The following is a 26,422-nucleotide window of genomic DNA, read 5'->3' as shown; positions in this document are numbered from 1 at the left end:
AAAGACACACACAACCAAGGTATGTGACAAGATTGTAAACAAAGGTGAGTAAATGTTTACCAAAAGATTCGACATTAAAATGATCAATTGTAGTTAAACCGCTGACAGTATTATTTTTTGATATATTTGTTCATATTTTTGACTTGTCTGATAAATGTGTTTTGTGACATTTGAAGCTTCATCAGTGGTTGGTAATGCTGTAGGAAACAGTAGTTTCATAATTCAATGATAATCATGAACTCTATAGTACTATTTCTTGCATCTTTGGATGCAGGATAAGATGATGGGTCCCTAGGGAATGAAACATGTGAAATGGCTCCACGCCTTCCCCGATAAAAGATCGGACCCTGCCTGATGAAAAACGATTGTGCAGGATGTAGTTCTGCTTTTGCCTCTTTTTCACTCTGCAAGTAAAGCAGAATTCAGGTGTTGGTTTAAACACTGAAGCTGAACTTCAGTTGTTCACACTGGAGATGAAAAAGATGTGAAGCAAAATATTACAATGCACTACTGGTAGCATTAACAAACACCAAAGAAGATCTGAGATGGAGATCATGTTCTCTTCTCTTATTTTGTTGTCTAAGAACTAAATTGCGAACTGTGTTTCAGTAAATGCTGACATAGTCTCTGGATAGCAAATTGTGCAGCTGTTAAATGAAGGAAAACACACACAAAGGCAAATATTAGATGGATTTGCTGACATCATGCCTTCCTAAAACTAAATGACTAGTATGTAAGGAAACTCATACCCTGTAAAAACAAACAACAAAATAAAATCCCCCAAAGCAGTACAACGTATGTCAGTAAGGGCCACAAACAATTCATAATTGATGAAATGCTGTAACATTCAAAAACTGTAAAAAAGAAAATGAAATAAATAAAAAAATTGCAAAAATAATGACAAATATCTGTAAATTTAAGATATTTTTTGACTGATTTAAATGCAATGAACCAGTTGATTTTATGCTATGGTCACACATTGTGGGGGAAAAAGTTACTGTTTGTGAAAACAAATTTTTGATATGAAAATTATTTACAGCTTTGGCCAGTTGTTTTTAAAAAAATATGGTTATCATATAAATTAATGCTTTTTCTAGATGTTACTACTTTGCTAGATGTTTTCTGTAGTTTTGAAAAAAACTGTGAAGATATGTAAAATGACAGTTTAAAACACATTTACCATTGCTCAATACTTAATAGAGATCCTTTTATCTTTCAAATAAGTTCAAATATCTGTAAAATGCTTTTTTTTTTTTCTCCAAACAGTAATTTTAAGGTCAAACGTTGTATGAGAATGAATTACCATTTGTACAGATACAGATTTTTGATGTGGACATCATTTACAGCATCGGGCTGTTTTTTTGTGGATAACATGCAAATAAGACTTATTTATTTATTTATTTTAGATTTTACGACTTGTTATCCATAATTTAACGAAACAGACAAAACCTGCACAATAACAATTAACTGTTTTTAAAAAACCAATATAATTTTTTTACAGTGTACTTTTAATTATCTGCCTAAATTTGCTATTAATAAATGTAATCAGTTCTTGCTCAGAGACATCTTAAATGTGTTTTCTGTATTCATTTTTTAAGGCCAGTTTAATGCTATGAAACACATTCTAGTTTTCAATTTAGGACATTTTAATGGTCAACTCGTAAGCAAATTGGAGCTAAACTAATGAAATTATCTAAATCTGCCAGCTTCTTTAGCATCTTTTGGTATTTTTTGCCATGTGTTCGTGCAGCTGGAGTACCTGGAGGCTGGTGAATCCCCAGTTTGTGGAGTGAAACGGGTACTTAACATGATGTTCCATTCAGGGACCCTTGAGCAGACCCTTGAGAAGTTCGCTCCACACAATCTCACGCAGACCTGTGCGAAAAAAAACTCAAATTTATGGCGCTGACAAATCCCACGTGGCTCCGCAGAGATAAATAAAGACAAACTGGATGCCTCTGCTGCTCCTCTGTTGCCTGGTGAGCGTGAACGCGCCTGGAAGCTCCACGGCGCTGCTGATGAAAGAGAGAGAGAGAGAGAGAGGGCTGTCGTGGACGCGCCGGTCTGTGTGATTGTGGTATCGCTGGTGGTGTTGTGTGTATATCCGCGCGCACGCGCGCGCGTGTGTGTACGTGCGCGTGTGGGAGCAGGAGGGGAGACTCTGCAGTGTCTTGGCAGCTGCATTATAGCATCTCCCACCGTCCGTGGAGCCTCCACGGCCAATGCCTGCCTCCTCCGCGTCCACCTGACAGCGCAGAAACCGATATGAAGTGAAGCCGAGCCGGACACTCGCTATCTGTGTGCCCCCCGGAGACGGTCCGGAGCGCTTCGTTCACGCACCAAAACCTCCCCGTGACGAGAATCTTTAATGGAAAATGGCGATAGGCGAAAGGTCTTGCAGCAGCGTCTGCTTGGTATCTCTCCAGATTATCTTGATGCTCAGCGCGTCGTGGCCTGGAGCGGAGGGGCTCACATTCCCACAGCAGTACACGTAAGTAGCACAGACCGGCTGGAGACAAAAGCCGGGATCCGAGGGGAGACAACTTTGGGCTTGACCACTCAGCTCAGCTACCTGGAGATACTTCAGGAAGCCTGTTTTTATTTTGCTGCTATTACATAATTGGACAGAGCTGGTGATTACATCAATGCAAACGCAGGGTGTTTAAAGAAGGTGTAGTCCTCATAATGTATTCTGGTAAACACAAGAAGTGTTTATTTGTGAGATCAGGCTGCATATCTGCTAAAAATCGCTTGCATCTTTTCAATAATTGATCCTCCCATCACCAGACCTTCATTTGGCTCTACAGCTGTACATCTCTTTGCATATTCTCACATATTCAGTCCCCCATCTCTCAGGTTTCTTCTCTCTTGGACATCTGCAGCTAGAAATAACACAATGGGATGTTCACCAAATGCCAGTGAAGTTGCAGTTGTTGCTTTTAATTAGTTGCCAGGTAGTTGGAGCGTTTTATGTCTGTGCAGTCGTAAAACTGCTTTTTCCACTGTTTCCCCCTGCTGTTCTTCCACACAGGCTTTGCAAAAAAAAGCACAATTTGGTGAAACACTCGCCTTCGTTACAGCCTCTTGAGTAAATCCACACTACTGTAAAAGCTGCTGAGGCTCAGTACTACTAGTGCTACGCCTACTATATGTATATGTGGCACAGGAGGAGAAAGGTGTGGTTTTTTTCCCTACTGTGCAATGCTGCTAAAAGCTCCATTAGAACTGACATTTCCTTGTCTTTAAATCAATCTGGTGCGTAGTTTTTCACCATTCTTAACCTTTAACCCGCTGCTGTTAAGTACAGCTGGCACTTAACTTGAGTCTCCAGTTATCTGGGCCCACCTCCAGGCTCAGCAATCAGGCTGCTCTGGAGGGAGGAACAGGCCAGATGGTCTACTCATCTTTGGGGCACGCAGTGAAGGCTTTCTGGCCAATCACAACTGCAGATCCGAGGTGTATTTACCAATTAGAGAGCGGGTCTATAAATCAGGGATGTGTGGGGGCGTGCGTATGTGTGTGTGTGTTTATGATGAATTGGGTTATTTCAAGTAGGGTATGGTGCCTTCTCCTCCTCCTTCTCCTCTACTGCTGATATTTCTGCTGAGTGCTTTAAAACAGCTACGTCGCCCCGTGCCCTGGGTCTGTTCATGTACGCTAAATGAAGCAGAATGGCTACACCGAAGAACAGCATCTCTTTCCAATTAAGAATTAATACTGCAGCAGTGAGGATTTATCCCCCTTGTCCCTCTCTCACTTCGCCCTTTTCACTCCAACTCATTCTGTCTCGACTGTGCTCATCCCTGCCGATAGATAGATAGACAGATAGACAGACAGACACATAGATAGATAGATAGATAGATAGATAGATAGATAGATAGATAGATAGATAGATAGATAGATCTGTCTTCTCCCTATCTTCCTCACCAAGTACATTCTAGAAGAGACATGACTGCTGCCTTGACAACATTGACTTCTCTGCTGGAGGCTGGAATTCACATCCGGCTTTGCTCATATTTTTAGATTCAGGCAACACTCGGTTAAGTTTGGTGTAGTCTAATGATTATCGATTGAGTGCGGTATTGATTCATTCAGTTGTTCTCCAACTGGAAAGCACCTGTGGCCATTAATGTGTCCCAAAGCTGGATTAATGACTCATATATGGGAACAATAAAGAAATATAACTATTTTTAAGTCAGCATGGCTGTCGGTAGTCACCTAGTCTAACAAAGCAACACTTACGGAAGCGCTGTAGTTCATTAAACTCTGAGGTAATTACAAATCTACCTTTTCCTTTCATATTATAGCATCAAAACTCAGCTTCTATTATCTATTCCAGCATATTTTAGAGGCACATATGGTACATTCCACTGCATTTTCATAGAACACACGTTCATACATTTTCATGGACTAAAGTACAAACAATATGTAAAGTTGTTAATTTTAGCACTACTTGGATAATGTTCAAATTTTGCAGCATTTCTGATTATGATTATATGTAATATATATGACATTGACTGAGGCTGATTTGCATGACGAGTACTTTTACATGAGAGTCATTTTTACTGATATTTGTGTACTTTTACAGTAAGCAAACACTGAGCTATTGAATGAAACATCTGCAAAATGGATTGTAAAAATCAACTTGTGTGGAGTTGTAACAGGAATGAGAAGAAATCTTACTCTCAAGGTCACTCATGGTGTTGTCGTAGAGCTTTTTGTCTTTTGTGTCCCTGTGCCTGGTAAATTTTTAATATTCAGCAAAACAGCATTTTAGGCTCTAACTAATGTTGTTTTTGGACAGTCCTCATTTTATTGAAACCTACTTAAATAAGTTATGCAGGATTGGGAGGGACATGAATGTCTATTTTTTATTTTTTTTTTGCTTAAAATGAGGCTTGAGAGAAAAGTTTGGGAAAAGTTTGATTAACTGTGAAAGGAGAGGGACGAGAATCGTGTTCCCAAAGCTCTAGGGAAATTGTTCAAATGTTTTTTGTGCTTCTAACAGGCAAGAAATCCAAAAAGTTTTACATCACAGTGATGGAAAACTAAGAGAAGCAGCAAATCCTCACATAAGTGTTGCCAGTTTTGCTTCATAAAATGATCTTCCACAGTTGTAGATTGCTCTGCTGATTGACTAATCGTCTGATTAATTCTTTCAGCGCTAGATTATATTGGGTAAATATTCAAAATATCTCATGCCATCTTCTGCTGTAATCCAGCACTGATGTTTTTCAGCATTTAACCCAAACACGAGCTTTCTAATAATTCATGTTTAGCTGTATAAACATAACCATGAAAGTTGCTAATGAGTTGTTTCTTCAGTTATAGGGAAATAAATCAAATGCATCGACCGTGATATTTTTTGCAGATTTTGCATTGCCAGTTTGTAGATGTGATCAGTATAAGTGTATCCTCTTTGTACTGATAATAAAATGTAATCAAACAAATTAGCTGTATTTGAGGGAGATAGATAGATAGATAGATAGATAGATAGATAGATAGATAGATAGATAGATAGATAGATAGATAGATAGATCGATAGAGCTGTCAGTGTCTCCCCTGGGTACCTCTACTCCACCTATGGTTTTTATCCGCTCCGTCCTCGCAAGCTCTCGATCTCTCTGTTGTAAGTGAATATGGGTCACATCTTGTCGGCCTTCTCTCTTTCTGCTCACAGGGTTGTGTGAGTGTACCAGGTAACGGAGTCGAGGCACAAGCTGTTCAGCCTCTTCATCGCGGCGTGGCTACACAATTTTCTGATGTCCCACCGGGCTCGAGAGGAGAGGAAATGGAGCACACTAAAAAACTTGAGATTGTACCTCGGCCGCACTGACTCACACAGTTAAAGCTGCTCTGCAGTTCTGTGGGCTACAGTCATGTAACAAACCTGATTTAGAAACAGAACTTCGCGAGGGCATTTTCAATTAACTTGTAATGCAACTTACTCGTAGACTAAAGTCTTTTGACTATGCAGAGAGAGTCTATTGATTGAAGTAAAGCAACTTCTTAATTCTCTTGCAGTGTTATCTTTGAATTTATCTGGTCATGCACAACCACAGAGCGTAGCCTAACATTTTTGTTAAACCGCCTGTTTGATATATTTCAAAGATTAATTGTGACACTGAAGGTTGGAGAATGAAGATTCCCTAAATGTAGAAAAAGACTCCAAATTTATCTTCAGGAAGCTTGTGATACCAACAAGATGTGAGTTTCATAAACAGCCCAAAAATTACACTCCTACACAACTAAACTGCACTCTTGATTACAGTCTGATGGAAACTTTTTAAAAGCACATCTTTGGCATGTATTGTATTGCTTCAACTATATATTGGATGAGGGGAGACTCATCACCCTGGTAACCCAGAAAATGGAAGAGAAGCTTCAAACATGCAGTGAAGTGTTTGTACTTTACCCAAACTGTGATATTTTCCTGACCTTGTAGTTTTGGTGCCAAATCTAACTAAACAGTGAGTTAAAAGGAAGCTCAAGCAGGGTTCCAGACTGTAAACTTTTTTCTCTGTCAAGGAACGCGGCGGAGTTATGTGACGATCGGCATACGTTTGTCCGTTTGTTTGTCTGTCTGTTAGCAAAAGACAGACAGATTTGGAGGAAATTTTCAGGGAAGGTCAGAAATGACACAAGGACCAAGTGATTATATTTTGGCAGTGATGCCGCTTATAGTCTGGAGTCACAGATTTGTTAAAGATTTCAGAATTACGAGATAGCGGCACAGTGTCACTGTAACCATGACAACAAGTGAACACTACGTCAGCTGCCTGCTGATGATCACATGATTGTGATCCTACTACAAATCTACCGCTGTGGACTTATCCATTGGAAATCATTCAAGGACCAATTGGTTAAAGTGTGGGGGTGTTTCCAAGTTTCATCATCTCCTGCCGCCTACTACATATTTAAGTTGTGCAATTCGGTATACATGCATGCCTGTGCTCAGAGTAAGGTAATTTTCCATTAAAGATCTAATTCATCTGAAAAGATACAATGACAGAACAGCTTTGGCGGAGTACTGCTCTCTCTCAGTACTTTTCTTTCTTTCAGAGTGCGACAGTTAAAATTTTAAGTGGTCGCATTATGCGCGGTCATGATGATCATTAAGCTGTATTTGTGTCGCTCTAACGGGCAAAGGCAGCGACTGTGTTAACCTTCAGATGAACTTTGCGGTTCCTTAGAAGTGGAAATGTTTCCTACTTTATCATACTGCTGCCAAACTGAGAGAAAATGTGTTTCTTTCAAATGTAATTGACAATACCATTGTATAGTTATATAGTACAGTGATGTTTGTAAGACAGTGTTGCTATAAATGATCCAGTTCAAGTCTTTGTCCATGACTGTACTGTCCTGGACTAATCTTGAGAGACATATGGTGACATCTTTGGTTCTCATTCCAAACAGAGTTCATGATACTATGATGAGAAAAACCCATAGTCAACCAAAGTTGACAACCAAAGACTGCTTTGGGGATGTCAATACTGCAGATTGTATTTTCTACTGCCCTTGTGCTGTTGGATTGTTTTGATGAGTCAGTGGGCCGACTGAATCCTGATTAAAAGCTATCGTGCAACTTTTCCAATATTTCTGATGCAAGAAACATCATCTGCAGCACATTACTGTGACTAGTCTTATTCCAAACCCCATTAGTCCCAATGTGTAGAACTGAGACCAGATGTGCAAAGCAGGAAATCAGAACACAACGTGAAATTACACACGTTGACACAACACAACACAGTTGCTACATTTTTAATGAAAGAGTGATTGATTTCAATTAGTTAACATCAATGTATTTTCTTTTAAAAACATATGAGGTGCACATGGGTGGCGTGAGTTAATGAAGCATTTTTGGCATCCAACATGATTCAACATTGATTTTGCGCCACCTGACACAGATTGCTAGCAGGGTTTTATAAGACCAATAATACACACTGGAACCTGCAGGATTGGTGCTAACACACAGTCTATAGGAGCCTTTCGAAATATATATATTTATTTAAAAAATAAGCATAAACAGCACAACCATCTGTTAAGAATCATTATGGCCGATTTGATTGAAATGTCATTAAGGATTTTTTGAGGATCTTGTGCAGTACATGTACTTTCCTGTTTCTCTCTTTCACAAACTCACCTTGAGGAGAAATCAACTGGATGCATAAAATCAAACTGGCTTTTATTGTTTTTGTATTAGGTCTTTTATTACAGTCAAATGGACAAGAACTGTTTGAAAATCACTATGCATGCTGAGTCACCATTGTAATGTTTATATTTGGAAAAGTGTCTCTGCAGCAAGAACAAGCTGCTCATTTATCATTTTCATAAATATTTTCATTTGATCAGCCGCTGTGGGCTCCATTTAAGGGGCACAGCAATCCCAGTAACACATTAGCTTACAAAAAACAGAGAATTAAGCATAATGACAACTGGAATATATCCATTTTAAAAGAAGTTTTTCCCAAAAATGGATGTTTTTCTTGGCTGCGAGTCCATTTTGTGCTGTTATTATGGAGAGAAAAAGTGCTGCCTGCTGCTGCTCTTTTCTGGAGCTTTCCTCACTTTTTTCTGCTTCGACTGCCTCAAGCTGAAAATAATTCCACTTTTAAATAGAGCTGTGCGAAAACTGTTTGTCAGGCTTTCAATCATATCTTAAATGGGCTTTTAGACTAAATGTTCTAATGTTTCTGGAAGTAAAAAAAAAACAACACAAATGTAGTTTGCATCTTAGTTTTCACACCGTTTCCTTTCCAGAAACCTAGATGTACATTTTAACTTGGAAATAAAGGAGTGTGAAAATCTAGCACTGTGCAAAGGGCTGCCTGAAAGCATTTCACGTCATCTGTTTCAACTCAGCTACTATCAAAAGAAGGAATGAATACTCTGCAGCATCCAGGAAGCTGTGTCTTTCACTTGATCTGGACAGTTGAGTGGAGATTTGTGGCTTTGCCTGGCAGTAGAAACAAGCCTGACAAGACTTTAATCTGTGATGTTGTCTCGTAACTCTGCTGGGAGCTGTCTCCCTGATAATGAATCGACTCTTTGGGCACTTAGGGGATCCAGGGTGATTTTGTGGTTATTAAGATTTATTTCCTGGTTTGAACTAATTCAGGTAGAAAGCTCAAATAAATGTTTCGCCCCTGTAAACTTTTTCCTTAAGTGATTTGGTCTGACTGAACTGCAGATCGCCCCATTCAGCCCAGGAGAGAGGTAGGTGAACAGATGGAAATGTGTACCGTAAAACGGGGCTATAAGGGACAGCGGGGTAATAAGGGACATTTTTCCGGAAAATGTTTTAAATGTAATTCTGTGGTTTTTATGTTGAGCAGGATGCGGTTTTGAGTTGTTTTTAAAAAACTTCAAAATTTTTTAAAAGCTGCATCCATCTTCAGGATCTCCTGAGGACATAATAGCACAGACTGCATATAGAAAGAAATCAGTAACATTAATACTATATATTATTCATGATAGTCTCAGGTCATTTAAAGCACATCTCTCATTTGAAGTATTTGTATTTCCTTTTGGCTGATGGCGTGCACTTCAACGTGATGCACTGGACGTAAAAGATACTGATTCTTATACTGCAGGATGCTTCTTTTGTTCTTCTAGGTTGTGTAGGATTGTAAGTGCTGCTCTGACATGTCAGCTCTGGATGTTGTCATACGACAGCATTCATTATTAAGAAGGAGGCAGACAGATCGTGTACTGTGCTGTATTTATAAGGTTATTAGGAATGAACGATTCCCAGTCCACAGAGAATCTAGCCTAGCCACGCTAGACCCATGTTTCTGAAGGCACAAGGGTCTAGGCACGCTCGACAGGGAGGGAGGCGGGCTAAAAGGTTGTCTATCAAATCACTCTGCAGCAATTGGGTAGGTATACAACCAATCAACGCAACGAATAGGCTCCTAGAGCGCCGGAAATCAGAGGATGCAGTAGTTCGGTGAAGCCTTATTTATACAGTCAGTGGGTGAAGCTCAAGTATATTACAGACGTTAACAGAAAGATTATTCAGAGTCGGTGCTAATGGAGCTCAACGACTGTTGTCGTTTTTGTTGACGACCCTGGCAGAGAATTAAATTCGTTGCCGTGGGTTGTCTAGCGCGGCTAGGCTAGTTGTTTCCAGTTGTTTCTGTCAGAATCGTCACGCCTCTGTCGTCACTTAGTTACGCCCGCCTTCTGACTCTGCACTTCATGGTGATTGGTCCGGCCAGTTTTAGGAGGATCCAGCCTCGAGCCTTATGGAGGGTAACTAGACCCACCCTGGCAGAGAATTAAATTCGTTGCCGTGGGTTGTCTAGCGCGGCTAGGCTACAGAGAATCTGGAATCAATGAAAAATCATGACGGTGTGGTTTAATCTCATTCTGAAGGTGTATTTTCTGCTTGTCTTTTTCCATTAGATTTTTTTAAACGATAGCATCAACGTAAGAAGTGTAGAAAAAAATTCAAATATATGCGCCGATCCTTGATACTCTGTGCAAAAAACTAAAGTTCACAAATTAACCACCATGTAAAAGTGATTTAATTTAGGCTTTATTTTGGATTCTTGCTGAAATGGACTATGGGAGTTATAATTAAAGGTGGACTGTGGAGCTACAAGTAGAGCTTAAATGTCCATTACGTTACAGAGGAGGTCACACAGTGTTGATTGAGCCTAAAATCCTATTATAAACCCTATATCCATTTGCAGTATACCATAGTTTTAATCTAAAGATGCAGCAGGTTACAACAACTATAGGAATATGTGGGAGCCTATTGGCCCTTTCAAGTCCAGCTCATTTTGTGCCGCGTTCACTGCCAGGTTAAACCACTAATAATGTGGTAGTTTTCAAAATTTTTAGAAGGATTATGTCACTAAATTCATGAAATCGTTTGTATGAGAATTGCACATCTTTACCTCATTACCTCAACTAGGAAACTTTAATAGAGCTGTGGAGCAACTGGGATGAACACAGAACAAACCTAAGTCTGTTTGCACATATCGCTGACCTACAGCAAGCTGTTTCCAACATTCAGCTTTCCTTCTAAGGCAAACTTCTGTCATTTAATCACAACAATTCAGACACACCTCAGCCTTTCCTGCCTTTTCTCTTCCCCGCCTGGCTGGATGCCTCTTTTCCAGGTATTCATCACAGCGTGCAGCATTCACTTAATTTGAACTTTGGCCGCTGTGTGCGTGCAGCTTCTCCAGGCGGCATCCTGTTGTGATGCTTCATGAGCCATTGGAAATAACGTGTTAAAGAGCACAGCGCTGTCTTGTTCTGGTGTGAAAAGGTTGAAAAATCAGAAAAGTTTCTGATCCTTCAGATAAAAAAAAAAAGAAAATCGCACTGAGAGATGGATTACAGTCTGAAAATGAAAGAGATCAACAGCAGTGACAAACATCAAGCACACTTTGATGGTGCTTGTGAAGTTACTGTCACTACACTGGCAAAAAATGAAATAGAAGTGCTGCTTTACATGTTTAACTCCTCCCTCCCCGAGTGTTTTCGTACACAAGGTTGTTTCTTGGTCAACCTTTCAGACAACAGGGAGATTAGTGTCACATCGCTCCACCTGTGAATCACATAACTTTGTTTATGGGTCTACTTCCAGAACCAGGAGTCCCCGAAACAGCTCCTTTAAGTCCAAACATGGATGTTATGTAGCGATGCTGTGTCCCAGCTAAACCCCGGCTTTTTGTGATTGTTTAGCTACTTTAGTTCTACCTTACAGCCAAACCATATACTTTATACAAGCACTGTTTGTGAACAGTGCCACTTAGAAAGTGAAAACAGTCCTATAATGTGTTTTGTGGTTTTGAAAGAGCTCACCAAATTCAACAAAATGGATTGGATGTAAAATTTAAACAGAAAGATGGAATGTAGCCTCTGAAAGATGTGAACATTCACCAGGAAAAGTGGCTCTAATAAATGGTGGCTGATTTATGTGTTGATTTGAGCATTTTTTTAAGAGAAATTTGCAGAGATTTTGATGCTATTAGACACTTAAATCACATTCTTTAAATAATCTGATACCCAAATCCTCTGTCAGCCAACACTGTCCTCTTTTTAATAGTTAGCATGTAGTGTTGGTGCTGCCATTTCTCTGTCAAAAGCTCTTGTTGTTGTTGGTATCACTGCTGTAATACCTTTAAGACATTTTATTTGCTCTACTGTCCTGTGATTATACCAGACATGTGACTGTGTCCAGGACAAAATGTTGCTATTGTGAAGGAATTTGCACAACCTCAGAATCAAAATCAGTAGGACAAGAAGTGAGGAAGGTCCATACGTTTCACACACATATGGAAATAGCTATATATTTGTTTGTTTGTTAGTTTACTCTGTCTTTGAAGATCATTCTTGTCAGCTCCGGCTCATTCGTCAAGAGTTTGTAAATCGCACCATTCCCCAGCTGTTTGTTTGTGTTTTGCCTTTTGTTGAATATTGTCTCGTCTCATGCTCAGTTTGGATCCAGATCAAAGATGTGCAAGGGTTGAGCTGAATCAGCACGCATAATAAATATGAATTTGATCGTGGACGCACTGGCTGAATTGAAAGCAAACATCGCAGGTCTCACAGTAACAGCACCTCAGTGGATTTTTTAAGTTTAGCAGGTGGTGAGCATACTGGGTCAAGCAGGAGAGCTTGTGTTGCAGTTGTGTGTGGAGTATCTGTTATACAGTCCGCTGAGTGAAAAATATAACTTTGATTTTGAGGTAATTTCATTGTGAATATGTGGGATTGTTTGAACATTTCTCTCACAGTAACAAAAAATAGCTTGACCTCGACTTCAAGCCTCTACCAAGCATGAACCAAACACCCACAGTGTGAATGTGCTCTCCTGAACCTAAATACAGCCAGTTTTTTCTGATGTGTGTGCTTCTGGAAACCAGGTGAAAGTCTTATAAGGACACAGCACGTTTCCTACTGAAGTATTGTTGCTCTCAGTTTAAATAATTTATCACATATTTATTGAAAACCATTAGGTTTCTGCATTTATCACTTAACATTATCCACTGAACTTCAAATAGTTTCAGAATGTTTTTTTTGTTCCTGTCACTTTTTTTTTACTTAATGTGGGCTCTTTTTTCACTGCAATATAAAGTCCTGCACCTCTGTGGAACTGTTACTGACAGCACAGACATGGCTTGAAGTAGAGAGAACTCAAAAATATGCAAAATGATGCAGTTATGATGCCATGAATCTTTTCTTTTTTTTGAAGTACTACAATTTTACAAGTGCCCACACTGGGACAAATGGTAATTCTACATGCTAAAGATATTTTGCTAATTTCCTTTCTTGTCTCCTGTCTGCTCTGTGTAAACACAGCCTGCAGTTCAGCTGAAAAGTCTCTGAATTATTGTTATCTGACTGTTGGCTGCAGCTGAGTCACCAGTAACGTGATGCGTAGAATAAAGTGATTTTGATAAAATATGTGTATTTTAACATTTGATTTGGTTATGTTTTTACAGTTTCTTGCTCTGATAAATGGTAACATTGAGAGAACTTTTCAGCCTATTGGCGTTTTTTTGGGTTTCAGGGGGTTGATATTAAATGCAAATTTAGAGTTCATTAAAATAGCATTAGGCACAATTTCAGATATGATCAGCTCTTGAAAACATACAACATAAAGAAATCAGTTGTTTGGAGTTTTGAAAACCTTCTTGATAGGAAAACATTTTTTCACTTAAAGTTGTGAACTTGTCTCTGTTGTCCTGATGTTTGTTCACCCTGACTCACTGGTTGCTTTGTTATGGATGCATTATGAGAAAATCCAATTTGCTGTAGACACCTTGGATTTTAATTACACATATAATAATATTTCTTTGCTTTTGAAATATGTTCTGACAGAATTATGATGATTCAACGAAGGTCATTTGTTAGCGTTGCTAAGATTTATCTCATCTTCAGTAATGAATGAACTGTTGTCAGTCAATACACGCATTTGAGTCATAAAATCTTCAGAAATGAGCACCTTGTCATCATCCTATGAGTTACTTATCAATCTATATTTCCTGTACTCTGCTCTGTAGGCAGCAACTGGGTGAATGGTGGTTCATTAATTTTTGGTTGCAGTGTGGAAACATCCAGTATATTTATACATTCAGTCATCTTGAAACAATATCAGTCAATGAGGGGTATTTTTGTTTTGTTTTACTTTTATAATTTGTGCACTTGTACCAGCTATTTTTGTATCGGCATCAATGGTTACTTCTGTAAATATACACGCACAAACACACACACACACACACACACACACACACACACACACACACACACACACACATCTTTTTCATGTTTTGCGTTGTGTGACAGTCCGTCTGTGATGTTTATCCACAGGATAATGCACTGGGCCCGGCGTATCGAGCAGGAGATTGACAGAGTCTTTCAGCACATCACTGGAGCTCAGCAGTTGAAAGGGGTGAGTGTGTGGTTGTCTTACTCATCACAGTGCTGCATAAACTCACTAAGGAATGCGCCGAGCCGAGAGGTCAGTGTGCAAAATAGCTGTAAATCCATTAAGTTCAAGAGCTAAAGCTTAATAGGTGCATAAAACAAGAAAGCAATTACAGTCGCCTCCAAGAAACCACTTAGTTTCTCTTTTTTCTATGATTTTCTGGGACCCCTTGCAGAGACACGAACAGCCAATAACACAATGTTTTTGTTTTCCCAGGACACACATAAAACTCTGTCTAATAGCTTTTATATTCAGCAGTTTACACAATGTATGCTCTGTTTCTTCACCCCATGTTTTTGCTGGCTTTTTGTGTGTTGTTTGCAATAATTATCAGCCTTGCACACATCTTTATGATTCCTACGAAGCAAACGAGATGCCTGAACACTCGCCGCCTACAGTGGTTTGATTTAGAATATTTAGTATTATGTTTCATGAAGTCATGAGCTTAATAACACCTACATTCATGAATACTAATTCAGAGCTTTCTTGAGCTGAGCATGTAGCGCCTGTGTTGTGTGTTAGTAGTGAAACTGTTCACTCCGTACACATGACCGATATTTTTCATCCGGCTCTGAATCCGAAGCGGTTACTCGGACACATCTGATGCATTTTGACATTACATACATCACAGTAATGTGATTCCTGGCTCTCTGCAGGAGCCTGCTTTCTGAGCTGTCATGTCCTGTAAACTGAATTCCATATTAAGGCTAAATGGGCTCAATTTTAGTCAGTTTCTGGAGTTTGGAGTTTAGCAGTTTTTCTCTAAGAGGCTGGTGTCTTTAGAAATAAGTGTTTCTGTGTGAGAATTTTAAAGAAAACGGCTGATATTATTCTTTTTTCTTTCTTTCTCTAAATCTAATGAAAACACCACGTGTTAGTCTCAGTATTTACCAGCTTCTCTGCTCCAAGTCCATTTCTTTTGAAAAATGTCACAAATCCATATTTTCTTTGTTGTATGAACCAAAATTTGCCAAAAACATCTTGGCACTAGAGTTATTATTCAAACTGAGAGAAATAGTGCAGTTTTTGTGACTATTTTGAACCACAAATTTAATGTCTTGGGAAAGATTTATGGACTGTGCGTGAGGGATCAACTCAAAATAAATAAATCTTCGTATAAAAAGAACATGCCACCCAGTGTACTGTAGCAGTGATAATTGTAGTTTTTTTCAATGCAGCAGTAGAGCTCTGTGGCTCAGAGAAATAAGATCAATCAGAATTGGGTTTGTTGGTGCGATTCGTTTACAGTTTGTTTTGGTGTTTTTGTGGGATTTGTTGAGATTATGGAAATAGTACGAAATAGAAGACTTATCATTTAAACTGCTTAACCCCAAAAGCCCCTGGTGGCTTAGAAAGGCATTGTATTTTTTCAAAAAAATCTCCAAGATTACACAATTTAACAGAATTTCCAACTATGAGAAGAAAAGAATAGCTGATTTTTAGCTTTCTGGTGGTCCTTGAACCTGTGACGTGTCATTCTGTCAGAAGCTTAAGCTAATTTCAGGCTTATAATCATGATACTTTCTCATCACATTATTCTACGTGTCATCTAATAAACTGCCAATCTGCAGTGATAAGATTGTACGGAAAACAAAATAGCTCACCTCTACTGTACTGACAGGACAAAAATCCTGGGCTTTTCAGCTGAACTGTACTGAAAAGTATAAAAACAAATAAAAAATTTAGTGGTAGGTAGAGTCACTCTTTTTATCCCCTTAAAGGCAACACATGTGGGCACTTGGAAAATGTTGTACTTGTTTATTCTAGGTTTTTGAAGTTTTATAATATAAATAATCAAAGAAATTCAACATATTTTTTCATACTGCACACAAAGCATTTTTGAGTTCTCTCTCCTAGCCATCACTATGCTGTTTAGGTAGAAGTGAAGGACTTTAAATTGCAGTGAAAATCAGCCTAAAGTGAGTAAAAAAGCGACAACAGCAAAAACACGTCTAAAAACTGTGTGGAGCTCAGAGGGTTAAATGTGCATTTTGAAAGCTGTGAGGAAATTTGAAAAGGATATCCTCAAAACTTTTTGATTAATTGAGAAAATAATCTGCACATTGATTGACTGAAAAGCAATTAGCAACTAATTATTAGTCACAGCCCTAAGATCAATAAATCTGAAAGCTACAATACAGACAAAGAGAACTGAAAGTACTGAAATGTAGAACCACCAAATTAAACGTTTCCAGCAAGCGTAGTGTAAACTTCAGTTTTAGATAAATCTAATGCAGCCACTGCATGCAAATGTCTTATTTTCTATTTTTATCTGGTCTCTTGTAAACACAGTCTGTCTGTTGGGAATGCATTTCAGTCTCATGCGTTTTCAGGATTATTTCACATCCTCAGTGTAACAGGTGACTGGGAGGGGTTGTCCCTGAAAAGGCAAATGCCAAAAACCAGGACTAAAGATCATCTGTAGGGGGCAAGATAGCCCTGCTCTGGGAGCTGTGTGGAGGCGTTTTCCTCAGCAGAGAGCAGCGGCACGTGTCCTCTCTGTTTGTGTCACAGCGGAGCAGATGGTCAGCCCGCAGTAATGCCTTGATGTGAGACTCACTTGTTCATTCAGTTCTCATTAATCCCTCCATGCTTCTCAAACACTCCGGATCCGTAAAGGAAATTGTTTTTAGCCTGGAAACCTCGATGCAATCTCCTCCTGTCGGGGGAAAACAAGTGTAATTCAAATGAAACGTCTTTCTCAATTCCTCAGCCAGGAAAAAGCCTTGGTTTTGCATTTGCAGATGATTGTTGTGGCCTCTGTGATGGCGGCCATTCTGACATCAGGTGTCTGCCATTTGCTGCTTGCATGCAGTTTTTGGATTAAATCCTAAAGCACTTCAATTTAGTATTTTAATCCTAAAAAAAGCTAACATGATTATCTGTAATGGTAGAGCTATTACAACCCCCTCCAAGACCCCCGTCATCAGAATTACAAAGCTGCAGCCACGTAGGCAGCTCTGTGCTGACGTCACCACGCTATAATACTGATGCTTACCAGGTCTAATGATTACCAGGTTCATAGTGTGTCTACATACTAGCTTTTGATATTTAACACTAAACATAAAATACAGCAGGTGTACTTATTTGGTGATAAAAGTTCAGATAAAAGGACTCATCAAACAAAATTGCAGTTCATCCTGAGGAAAATGTGAATGTTTGTACAGATGTTCTTGGCAATCACTTTGGTAACTGTGGAGAAATTTCTCTCAGAACCACAAATGTTACCAACATGGTGACCACAGTTGGTAGGGTTCATCCTCTGTTGTTGTTGCGATGTTTCAGTTTCAACCAAACTGGTTGAAGAACTACCAGAAGACTTCCTTATTATCTGTAGCACTTTTTAGACGTGTGCTCCTTTATGTGAATCTGAAAGAATGTAGACATGTTGACTTCTTGTCTGAATGGTAACTTTTCTGTACAAGTCACAACAGCTGTCTTGCAAGACTGCACTAGTTGGGCGGCCAGACAGCTCAACTGGTTGAGCAGGTGATCCATAAACAGGGGCTATAGTCCCCAATGATTCCAGCTCACAGCCCTTTGCTGCAGGTCTTCCCCCAATTCTTCTCCCTACTTTCCTGTCTGCCTCTACTGACCAATCTAATAAAGCCAACAAAAGGCCCTAAAATATAACTTAAGAAGCAGAAGAAAAAAGCTTGCATTGCACTGGTCTTCTAGCAACAGTTCTGTATAACTTCCTACACGACACAAGTCTGAACTGCTGTTGTATTAATGGATTGGCCCCCACAAGCATCATACTTTGAATTCAGTGATTTAGAGAAGGCTGTTTTGACATTTATGATCTAGTACTGGTTCTGAAACATCACAGAGTCAAAAGCACAGTGTCTCTTTCTAATTCACTTTGCCCTTGAATTGCCTATTATAAACTGAAATATCAACAAAGATATAACCTTACTGCGATGAAAACAGGGAGCTCAGATCAGTTACACTCACCTGTAATGAAGGTAATCCAGGTTTTGACAAAACGCAAACTGCTGAAGTCAGTTTGTTGCTTCCAGTTATTTGTAGGAGTTTTTCCTCTGAGTTTATAAAATACTTGCAGCATCAACCAGCAGCAGGATTATTATGTGCATGAGTCTGTGCATTTAATCCCTGTGGAGCAGCACAAGTAAGTTAATTAATTACCTGCAAGTATAAATAATCCTCAGCGTGGAGACTGGATCAGTCACGGGCTAATGTTGTAATTTTCTTCACCTCAGACAGCTGAGCTGTCACACAAAGTCACAGTTTATAAATCATTTCTTACACACCAGTCGTCCTTCTGTGGAGTTCTAAGTTTCGTTGCAGTTTACGGGATATTTTTATTTTACTGTGCGTGAAGTAGTAGTTAAATTGGCATCATCTGGACAAGAACAGGGACAGAAATTTCAGTGTTATAAATATTGCAGATAAACTAAGGTTTTAGTTATTTAGGCAGTTTGATGGGCGTACAATTACTTTAGATTTAGTTGTTCTTTATTAGAACATTATTGTGTATTTAAATAAAGTAAAAGTAACATTAAGGTAACATCTGATTGGCAGAATTTCATCAGTTTAACTGATTGATGAAGCCAGCTAATAATGTTATTTGTCTCATGTCTGAAAAGTGCCTAAATGTCTACATGATCTTCACTGTCCTGAATATATTCTACTTAAGACCCAGTTCTTTACAGAAACATGGTGTTCATTACTGCATGTTCTCATCTCCTCCTCTCTTCTCTCTGACATCTTCCCTCTTGGGTTAGAAAGTCGGCTGACCTCAAACCCACAAGATCGTGAGATACTGTAAATATCTTGTCCTCTTGCATATCTGATGATGACAAATCTCCCGAACTCCCAGTCACTGTGGCTTCTGTGTGTAATAACATACAGATGTAAAAAATGTTTGTGTTAGCGAGATGCCACAGGTAAACACTGGCACACAATAATGGTGTTATTTGTTCACTGTCTGATCTGGATTAGTTGGAGTCATGTAAAGGCCTGAGCTGGATTTGCAGCAGCAGGACAACACAATCCTGTCAGTTTTACTAAAACCCACCAAACAGATCAGTGTGGACGGTTAATCTTAAATATCAGATCACCAATTACTAGCCTGAGTAGCAGGAATTCAACAATGTAGCTATGAGTTAATTGTGTTTATGATAGTGCTGCATTGAAAAGGAAATCCTAACTACATGTGTTGATAAAAAAGTAAAAGGAAACAATATAATAAACTGAAATTTTATATCTGTCCTTCTATATGTTATTAATTAGTACCTTGTAGCTTCTTTAACTACTCAATGACATTTTCTTCTGTTTTCTTTCCAATTGTAAAGTTCTTGGTTGCTTTCATTGACTGCTTCAGCAATGATATTATATAAGTTTCAAATCTTAAAGTTAAAAGAATTTTGAAACCAAACATGAAAAATAAATATGTGAAATATCAATATAACAGAGGTTTGCTCCATGCAGCTCTACCCGCTTTCACTTCAGTGTAATTCCCAGATGTCTCACGCTGACCCATAAAGTTCTCGGCTCTAAGAAATCACCAGGAATACTCTGTGAGGAAGTAGCAGGGCCGTACTTTAGCTCCTCTGAAGTCTGCTCTGATGTATTTTCCATGTAGAGTCTAATTTAAATTCAGACTCTGCGGAGGAAAACATTAAGAGCATCATCTGAGTGAATGTGGTTCAAATAGTTAATGTGGTCCTGGAGTCCATCATATAGGCGACTATACAGAAAAAATATGTTTTCAAATAGAGATTTTTTTTTCATTAAAATGCAAAATTACCCTAATCGGGGTCCAATTAGCGCATACAGTGCCTATAAAAAGTTATCATCTTTTATGGCTCTTCAACATTGAATCAGGGTCAGTTAAGTTTGCATGTTAGACCTTTTTTGATGAAAATTTACAAAAACTTTCACGTCAAAGTGAAAACAGATTTCCTCAGCATAATGTCAATTAATTAAAAACATGCAATATAAAACATCTTTACACTGCAATCACCTGAGACACATGATCTCAGTTTCAGTAATATCTGGCTTCTAGCACCAGTTGACTTATTTTTTATTTTACATTTAAGAAATCTCTTTTCACTTTCACAAAAAGCAGTCATTTCTGAAAATTCTTGTCTAAGAAGGTAAACGTGTTTACCACGGCTCAGTTCTGAAAAGCAATAAAAATGGAAACCTTCCAAGGGGGTTGGGTATTTCATATAGGCTCTGTAGATGATGTAATATCACTAGAAGACATTATTGGAAGAGGAAATAAAGCTGAATGTCTCACCATCTACCGGCTTATCAGGATTTTAGAATGACGTCATCTTTTACCAACTCAGTCAGACATAGTCATACTTTTTCTGCACTGTTGTGTTGTTATTGCAGATTGTAGTTAGCAACTTGTATAATGAGTGTATTTTTCACACTGATTACATTACTTGACATGTAGCAAACACACAGGATGATGGGATTTTTTTAGGCTCACATGCTGTCTGCTCTAAAAATGATTCTCTCTTCCTATATGGAAAAGTTAATATTAATTTTAAAGCTCAGAATATACTGTAACTTTATTTGTAGTTATTACTCCACCAAAGAAAGCGGCAGAGTTATGTGACGATTGTCTGTTAGCGACATTACCAAGAAATGGACCAACGGATGACATTTTCAGGGAAGTTCAGAAATGACACAAAGACCACCTAATTAAATTTTGGCCGTGATGTGGCTTATAGTCTGGATCCACAGATTTGTTAAAGATCTCTGTATCCTTGCAAGATAGTATCACGGCGTCACTGTTACTATGACAACAGGTGAACGTTACGTCAGCTGCCTGCATCAATTCACGCCACCCGCTACACATTTTGGTTGCACAATTCAGCATCCATATATAACATCCACATGCAAAACACATGCTTGCGCTCAGCGCAAAGTAGTTATTTATAAATTTATTTAGTTTGTGGGTAGATCTATATTAAATGGCCAGATTCTATGTTGCCATGATTCCTGATTACACATATTGAGGAATCAATAGTCTTGGCACATTACTGCACTCTCTGAGAGCTGTTCTTGTTGCTCCTGTGATGCAAATTTAAAACAAAAATATCCCCAAAAAAATTAGATGAAGATGAAAAACCTCAAAGCTCAGCGTATAACTCCAGCTCTCAGCTCGGTACACTGGCTGCTAGTTTGTCACAGAAGCAACTTTAAAATTCTGCTGCTTGAGATTTTGCTTTAATGCTGCTCAGATGTGAACCATATTACCAAGAGAGCTAAGATTTGAGACGATGCTGACTATGTTCAGGTCCAAGCTAAAGACATAGCAGTTTACTACTGCTTTCAAATGAATTTACTTTTCTATCAAATTGATGTGTTTTGTTTTATGAGTGTGCTTCATTTTCTTACATTTCTTTCCTGTGCTTTTGCCTTTAGACTCTGTAAAGCACTTTATGCTTCCTCTGGGTATAAAATGTTCTATATGAAATACTTTGATTTGCTTAATGCGAATAAATGAAACTCTTGTTATGTGATTCTTCAGTAAAAACGTCACACACATTGTGCGTGAATACATTTGCATAAAAGTAGCCAGATTTAGATCTGGACTGAACACACAAACACAACAAGTGACTGTCCCTCTGTGTCCTCAGTGTTTAAACATAAAAGGATTTGCTTTTGCAAGTTTATGAGCTTTGAATTGTGAGAATCTGTCTGCTTTCAGATTTGCTCTGAGATGCTAAAAGTCAAGCTGTTCCGTAGCCCCTCTTCTTAAATGTTTTTGTCTTTGGTTTAAGTATATACAAACGTGGAAGTGATCGTCTTCAAATATCAAATAGCGCCCATAAACTGTGCAGACGGTTACACAGATGCATGCAAAGTCAGCTTTAGATAATTGTCCATAAAAAATGCATAATGTCAGCAGAAATGCACTTTACAGAGTGGCTGTGCAGCTGTTCTTGCTCTTGTGTCTTTAACATTTTCATTAACAATTTACAGATATACAATGAAGAAAGACGGCGGTTTAGTCTGGTGAAGAATCAGCCTCGGAAGATTGTGGAGAAGGTGGCCTTGGATATAGAGAAGCTCCTGGCCAAGAAACGTAAAGCACTAGATGTAAGTGTGTCCCTTTAACTGTAAACGCCCCGGAAGTTCACTGTACAGGTTTGAGTAATATAGTAAAGTAGCACCTTTTTGATGATTTGATATTTAAAGTTTGTATTTAGTATAGTTACATGTAAAAACAATATAATACACATTGTGTTTTCATGTGGTAAAATGGGCCTCCTGCCTCCAGTATAAACACTCAGCTGTTATCTCTGCAGGAGATCAATCCGATGAACATTTGTTTTATTACTGCAAATGTTCCGATGAGTTGCTGACAGAACAAAAGTTTCTTGCAACACTTGCATTAAAGTTTTGTGATGATAGAGTCTGAGGATAAAAGCAGGACTTGCCTACAGCAGAAGCTTAGCCGCGAGTAATAGAAACAATATTCAGCAGATACTTTTGTATGTTGGTTGAGTGGTTGGTTTTAGCTGGTTTGCTCGCTATTTTTAGTAGCTGCAAGAAAAATGACAGCAACAGTACAATTGATCCATGCGAGTGGTTTCCATGTGTTAAAAACTGCAGCGCTCCAGTATTACTTAGAAAAACCACTTCATCCATGTGTGGTTCAGAGGATTCCAGGATGTGATCTGTTGGTTTGTTCTTTCTAGATAAAAGTAAACACACATCATCCTACTTTTTCGTCTAATGTGGCTGTTTCTCTGTTTGCTCCATGTAGAGGTTAGCCAGTGAAGCAGAGCGGCTCCAACGAGAGCATCTATGGCAGGATGGAATCAAGGTAAAACTAAAATGACGCAACATCTGCAGTTTAAATTATACATTTGTAATTTGTGCATATATAATGTGAGCTTTGTTCCACTCCAGGTGCATTTGTGATCAGGATTATTGAATATCCACTTTAACTATAAACATCTGACAGTTTTGGGCTTGTTTTTCAATATCTCCTATTGCAGCCATCTCTGTAATATTTTGAGTTTTATGTATGCCTTATTAGGCTTATGAAGGACAATTTAAAAGAAAAATCAATATGAAGTGTCTTTGTAAGCTTTAGTGCGTCTTGGCATTGATTCTCCAAGTCTGTGGAGCTCAACTGGAAAGAATGGATGCCATTTTTTCCAAAACTTATTCTCTCATTTGCTGTTTTAATGATGTGGACCTAAACCATAACGGCAAACTGTGCCATTAGATTTCATCACTTTAGGAGTCAATGGTTCAGGTTTTTACTTTAATTCATCACCCATCTGTGTCAAGAACGGGCAGGTGTAAACTCATGCAGCAGGCGACAGACAGGCAGGATAAATTAAATAGAGTTTATTAAACAAGGATATTAAACAAAACAAAACAAAAAAAAAATCACTCCATAAGGAAGGCACAGAGAAATTAACAGGAAAGGGGTAAAACGAAACTAATTAACGGAGGGCGACAGTGCAGGACCGTGGTGGAGGGTTAACTAACTCAAACAAAACTGAAAGCGACGGATTAGAGCCGTGATGAAAACCAAGTTAATAAAACAGGGAGAGGGGAAAACTCACAAAGTGTCCAGGAGGGGAATCAGGAGTGTCCAGGTGGAGAGCAGAGCTGAGGGAGGTGACTGCAGAGACGGTGTGAGGACTGAGCAGCAGGTAGACAGGGAGTAAACGGAAGAGGGATGCAGAGTGGGCTGGGGATTCTGGGGTGAAGAGGGAGGACGGGGGCGGCAGGGTAACTCACTGAGAATAGAGTTCAGACAGCGGAGTGCAGGTAACAGGGTGCAGCATGTAGCGGGGATGGCAGACGAGGTGATCCATTAATCCAAAGAGCAGTGTGCTCGCGGCAGGGTGCAGAGTGTCTCAGGCGGGAACATGATGCAAGAGGTGAGTAGCAGGTATGTGGCAATGACGCAGCGCTGGAGCTGAGGAGTGAGCCAGGCTTTATGCTGCACTGATTGTCTATTGCACTCAGCTGTGCTTCTCCCCAGCTGCTCTTAATTAGCTGAATCAGTGCACTGGCACAGGAGGGGTGTGACACATCTGTATGTTTACAGTTTTTATTTCTTCAACATACCCTCCTTAGCTTTTTGTTTTTTGCACATTATTGTTTTACAGTAAATTCAGCAACTTAGAGGTACTGATTGAAAAGTCCATATAATAAAATTAAGTACAATAATAGGGTGAAACAACACATTATGGTGTATTGCAACAGTATTACCTTACAGTATGCAACAGAGATGTCCCTAAAAGGTCAAAGGATTCAAAACTGTTCAGCCTATGAATATTGCATTGCTTTTTAGTCAAACATTCAGGTATTGGCTTTTATGTAAAACTGAAAACAAACAGTTTAGATTTAATATATTCAAAATAAAAGTCGGCCTGACATTAAAAAGTCATTTCATTTTTCAGATTCAAAGGTTTATTTTTTCAATGCTTCCAATGTCCACCCCTGTTTTTGATCGAAGACTCTCTTCAGCATGGAGGATACCGGTGTTGCACACATTTCTGATGCTCTGTCATTTTTCAGACTGCTTTTTTCAGCTACTCTTTGCTTGAGGTGTTGTTTTGCTCTGCCTTTCTCTTTAAAATACCCCAAAGGTATCGTGTGTCTTCAAGTCAGGCAGCATACAGGTTTCACTTTCTTCTTCAGTGATTATGACAGTGTGCTTTGAAACATTATCCTGCTGGAATATTCCTCTCCTGCCAAGCTTCTGGGCACTGCCAGTAGTTTGTTACTGTATATCTACAGGCGTGTATGATGCCATCTTTAAATCTCACCTTTTGCACCCATGCAGCACCTTAAATTAGCACTTCCAGCTCTGCGCTTCACGGTCAGAACTGCGCATTCACTGCGGTAGTTCTGACCATATTCACAAAATATAACATATTCACGCTGTCGGAGTTGTCGCAGAAACTCTGATTTCCACTGATAATTCCCCGATGCCACTTACCCATCTGTTTTTCATAGTTAGTTTGTGCAGGTAGTGCACTGTCTATGGTGTAGACCAGTGGTTCTCAACCCTGTTCCTCAGGACCCCATGTCCTGCATGTTTTAGATCAGGGGTGTCAAACTCAGTTCCTGGAGGGCCACTGTCCTGCATGTTTTAGATGTTTCCCTCTTCCAACACACCTGATTCAAATGATCAGCTTGTCATCAAGCTCAGCAGAAGCCTGATAACAAGCCTGATCATTTGAATTAGCTGTGTTGGAAGAGGGAAACATCTAAAACATGCAGGACAGTGGCCCTCCAGGAACGGATCTTGACACCCCTGTTTTAGATGCTTCCCTGCTCAACACACCTGATTCAAATGATCAGCTCGTCATCAGGCTTCTGCAGAGGCTTGATAACGAGCCTGATCGTTTGAATCAGGTGTGTTGGAGCAGGGAAGCATCTAAAACATGCAGGACAGTGGGTCCTGAGGAACAGGGTTGAGAACCACTGGTGTAGACGACCACTGCAGCTCTGATTAGTGGTACTAAGGCTTGTTCTGTAGCTCCTGATTACTGCTGCAGCTGAGTTTAGACCAGTTTTTCTGTTCACTGACCTTTGTGAAGTCTCACATTCAGATTTGTCGGTTCCTCTGGCAACTTTTTTCCATGTGAAGTCCTGATGTAGACATGCAAACACCCATAGCCCATAGATTCAAAACTGATTTTTGTATTTGTTTGCTCATGCAGTTAGATGAATTGGAAGTCACAGTTGTGTTCATTGGTGTTTCAGTGTTGAAACAAAAAGGTTTTGTAACTTGTGCATCAGTGATCACAGCTGTATTCACTTTAGTTGTACTGAGTTCCTACTTAAGGGCCTGGATTTTCAGTGTGGCCCTATAAAGGTATTTATTTTTGATTGTTCATCAGAGAAAATATTCTACTTTTAATCATAGAAATATTTCAATTATTTACAGTGATATGTTTTTATAATATTTGGCATTTAGGTGATATTGCACAGGGATGTACTCACCTCTGCTGC

The 26,422-nt window shown here is 39.1% G+C and overlaps 1 protein-coding gene and 1 long non-coding RNA gene across 2 annotated transcripts in view; one reads left to right on the top strand and one right to left on the bottom strand.

Moving 5' to 3' along the window:
• The window catches only part of LOC127534190 (uncharacterized), a 14,887-nt gene extending 12,901 nt beyond the window's left edge, over window positions 1-1,986 (bottom strand). Inside the window, exon 1 of the long non-coding RNA XR_007942214.1 lies at window positions 1,760-1,986. This is a non-coding gene — a long non-coding RNA (uncharacterized LOC127534190). The remainder of the gene's footprint in view (window positions 1-1,759) is intronic.
• A 164-nt stretch (window positions 1,987-2,150) lies between these two features.
• Window positions 2,151-26,422, top strand: part of LOC110955267 (voltage-dependent calcium channel subunit alpha-2/delta-2-like) — a 49,386-nt gene continuing 25,114 nt past the window's right edge. The window contains exons 1-4 of the mRNA XM_022200194.2: window positions 2,151-2,491; window positions 14,332-14,413; window positions 22,415-22,531; window positions 23,202-23,261. Coding sequence (XP_022055886.2) covers window positions 2,376-2,491; window positions 14,332-14,413; window positions 22,415-22,531; window positions 23,202-23,261 — 375 coding nt within the window. The 5' untranslated portion in view covers window positions 2,151-2,375. The remainder of the gene's footprint in view (window positions 2,492-14,331; window positions 14,414-22,414; window positions 22,532-23,201; window positions 23,262-26,422) is intronic.

Source organism: Acanthochromis polyacanthus, chromosome 5 (genome assembly GCF_021347895.1).
Source record: "Acanthochromis polyacanthus isolate Apoly-LR-REF ecotype Palm Island chromosome 5, KAUST_Apoly_ChrSc, whole genome shotgun sequence".
Taxonomy (NCBI): Eukaryota; Metazoa; Chordata; class Actinopteri; family Pomacentridae; genus Acanthochromis; species Acanthochromis polyacanthus.
This window is presented reverse-complemented; position numbering and strand designations above follow the sequence as displayed.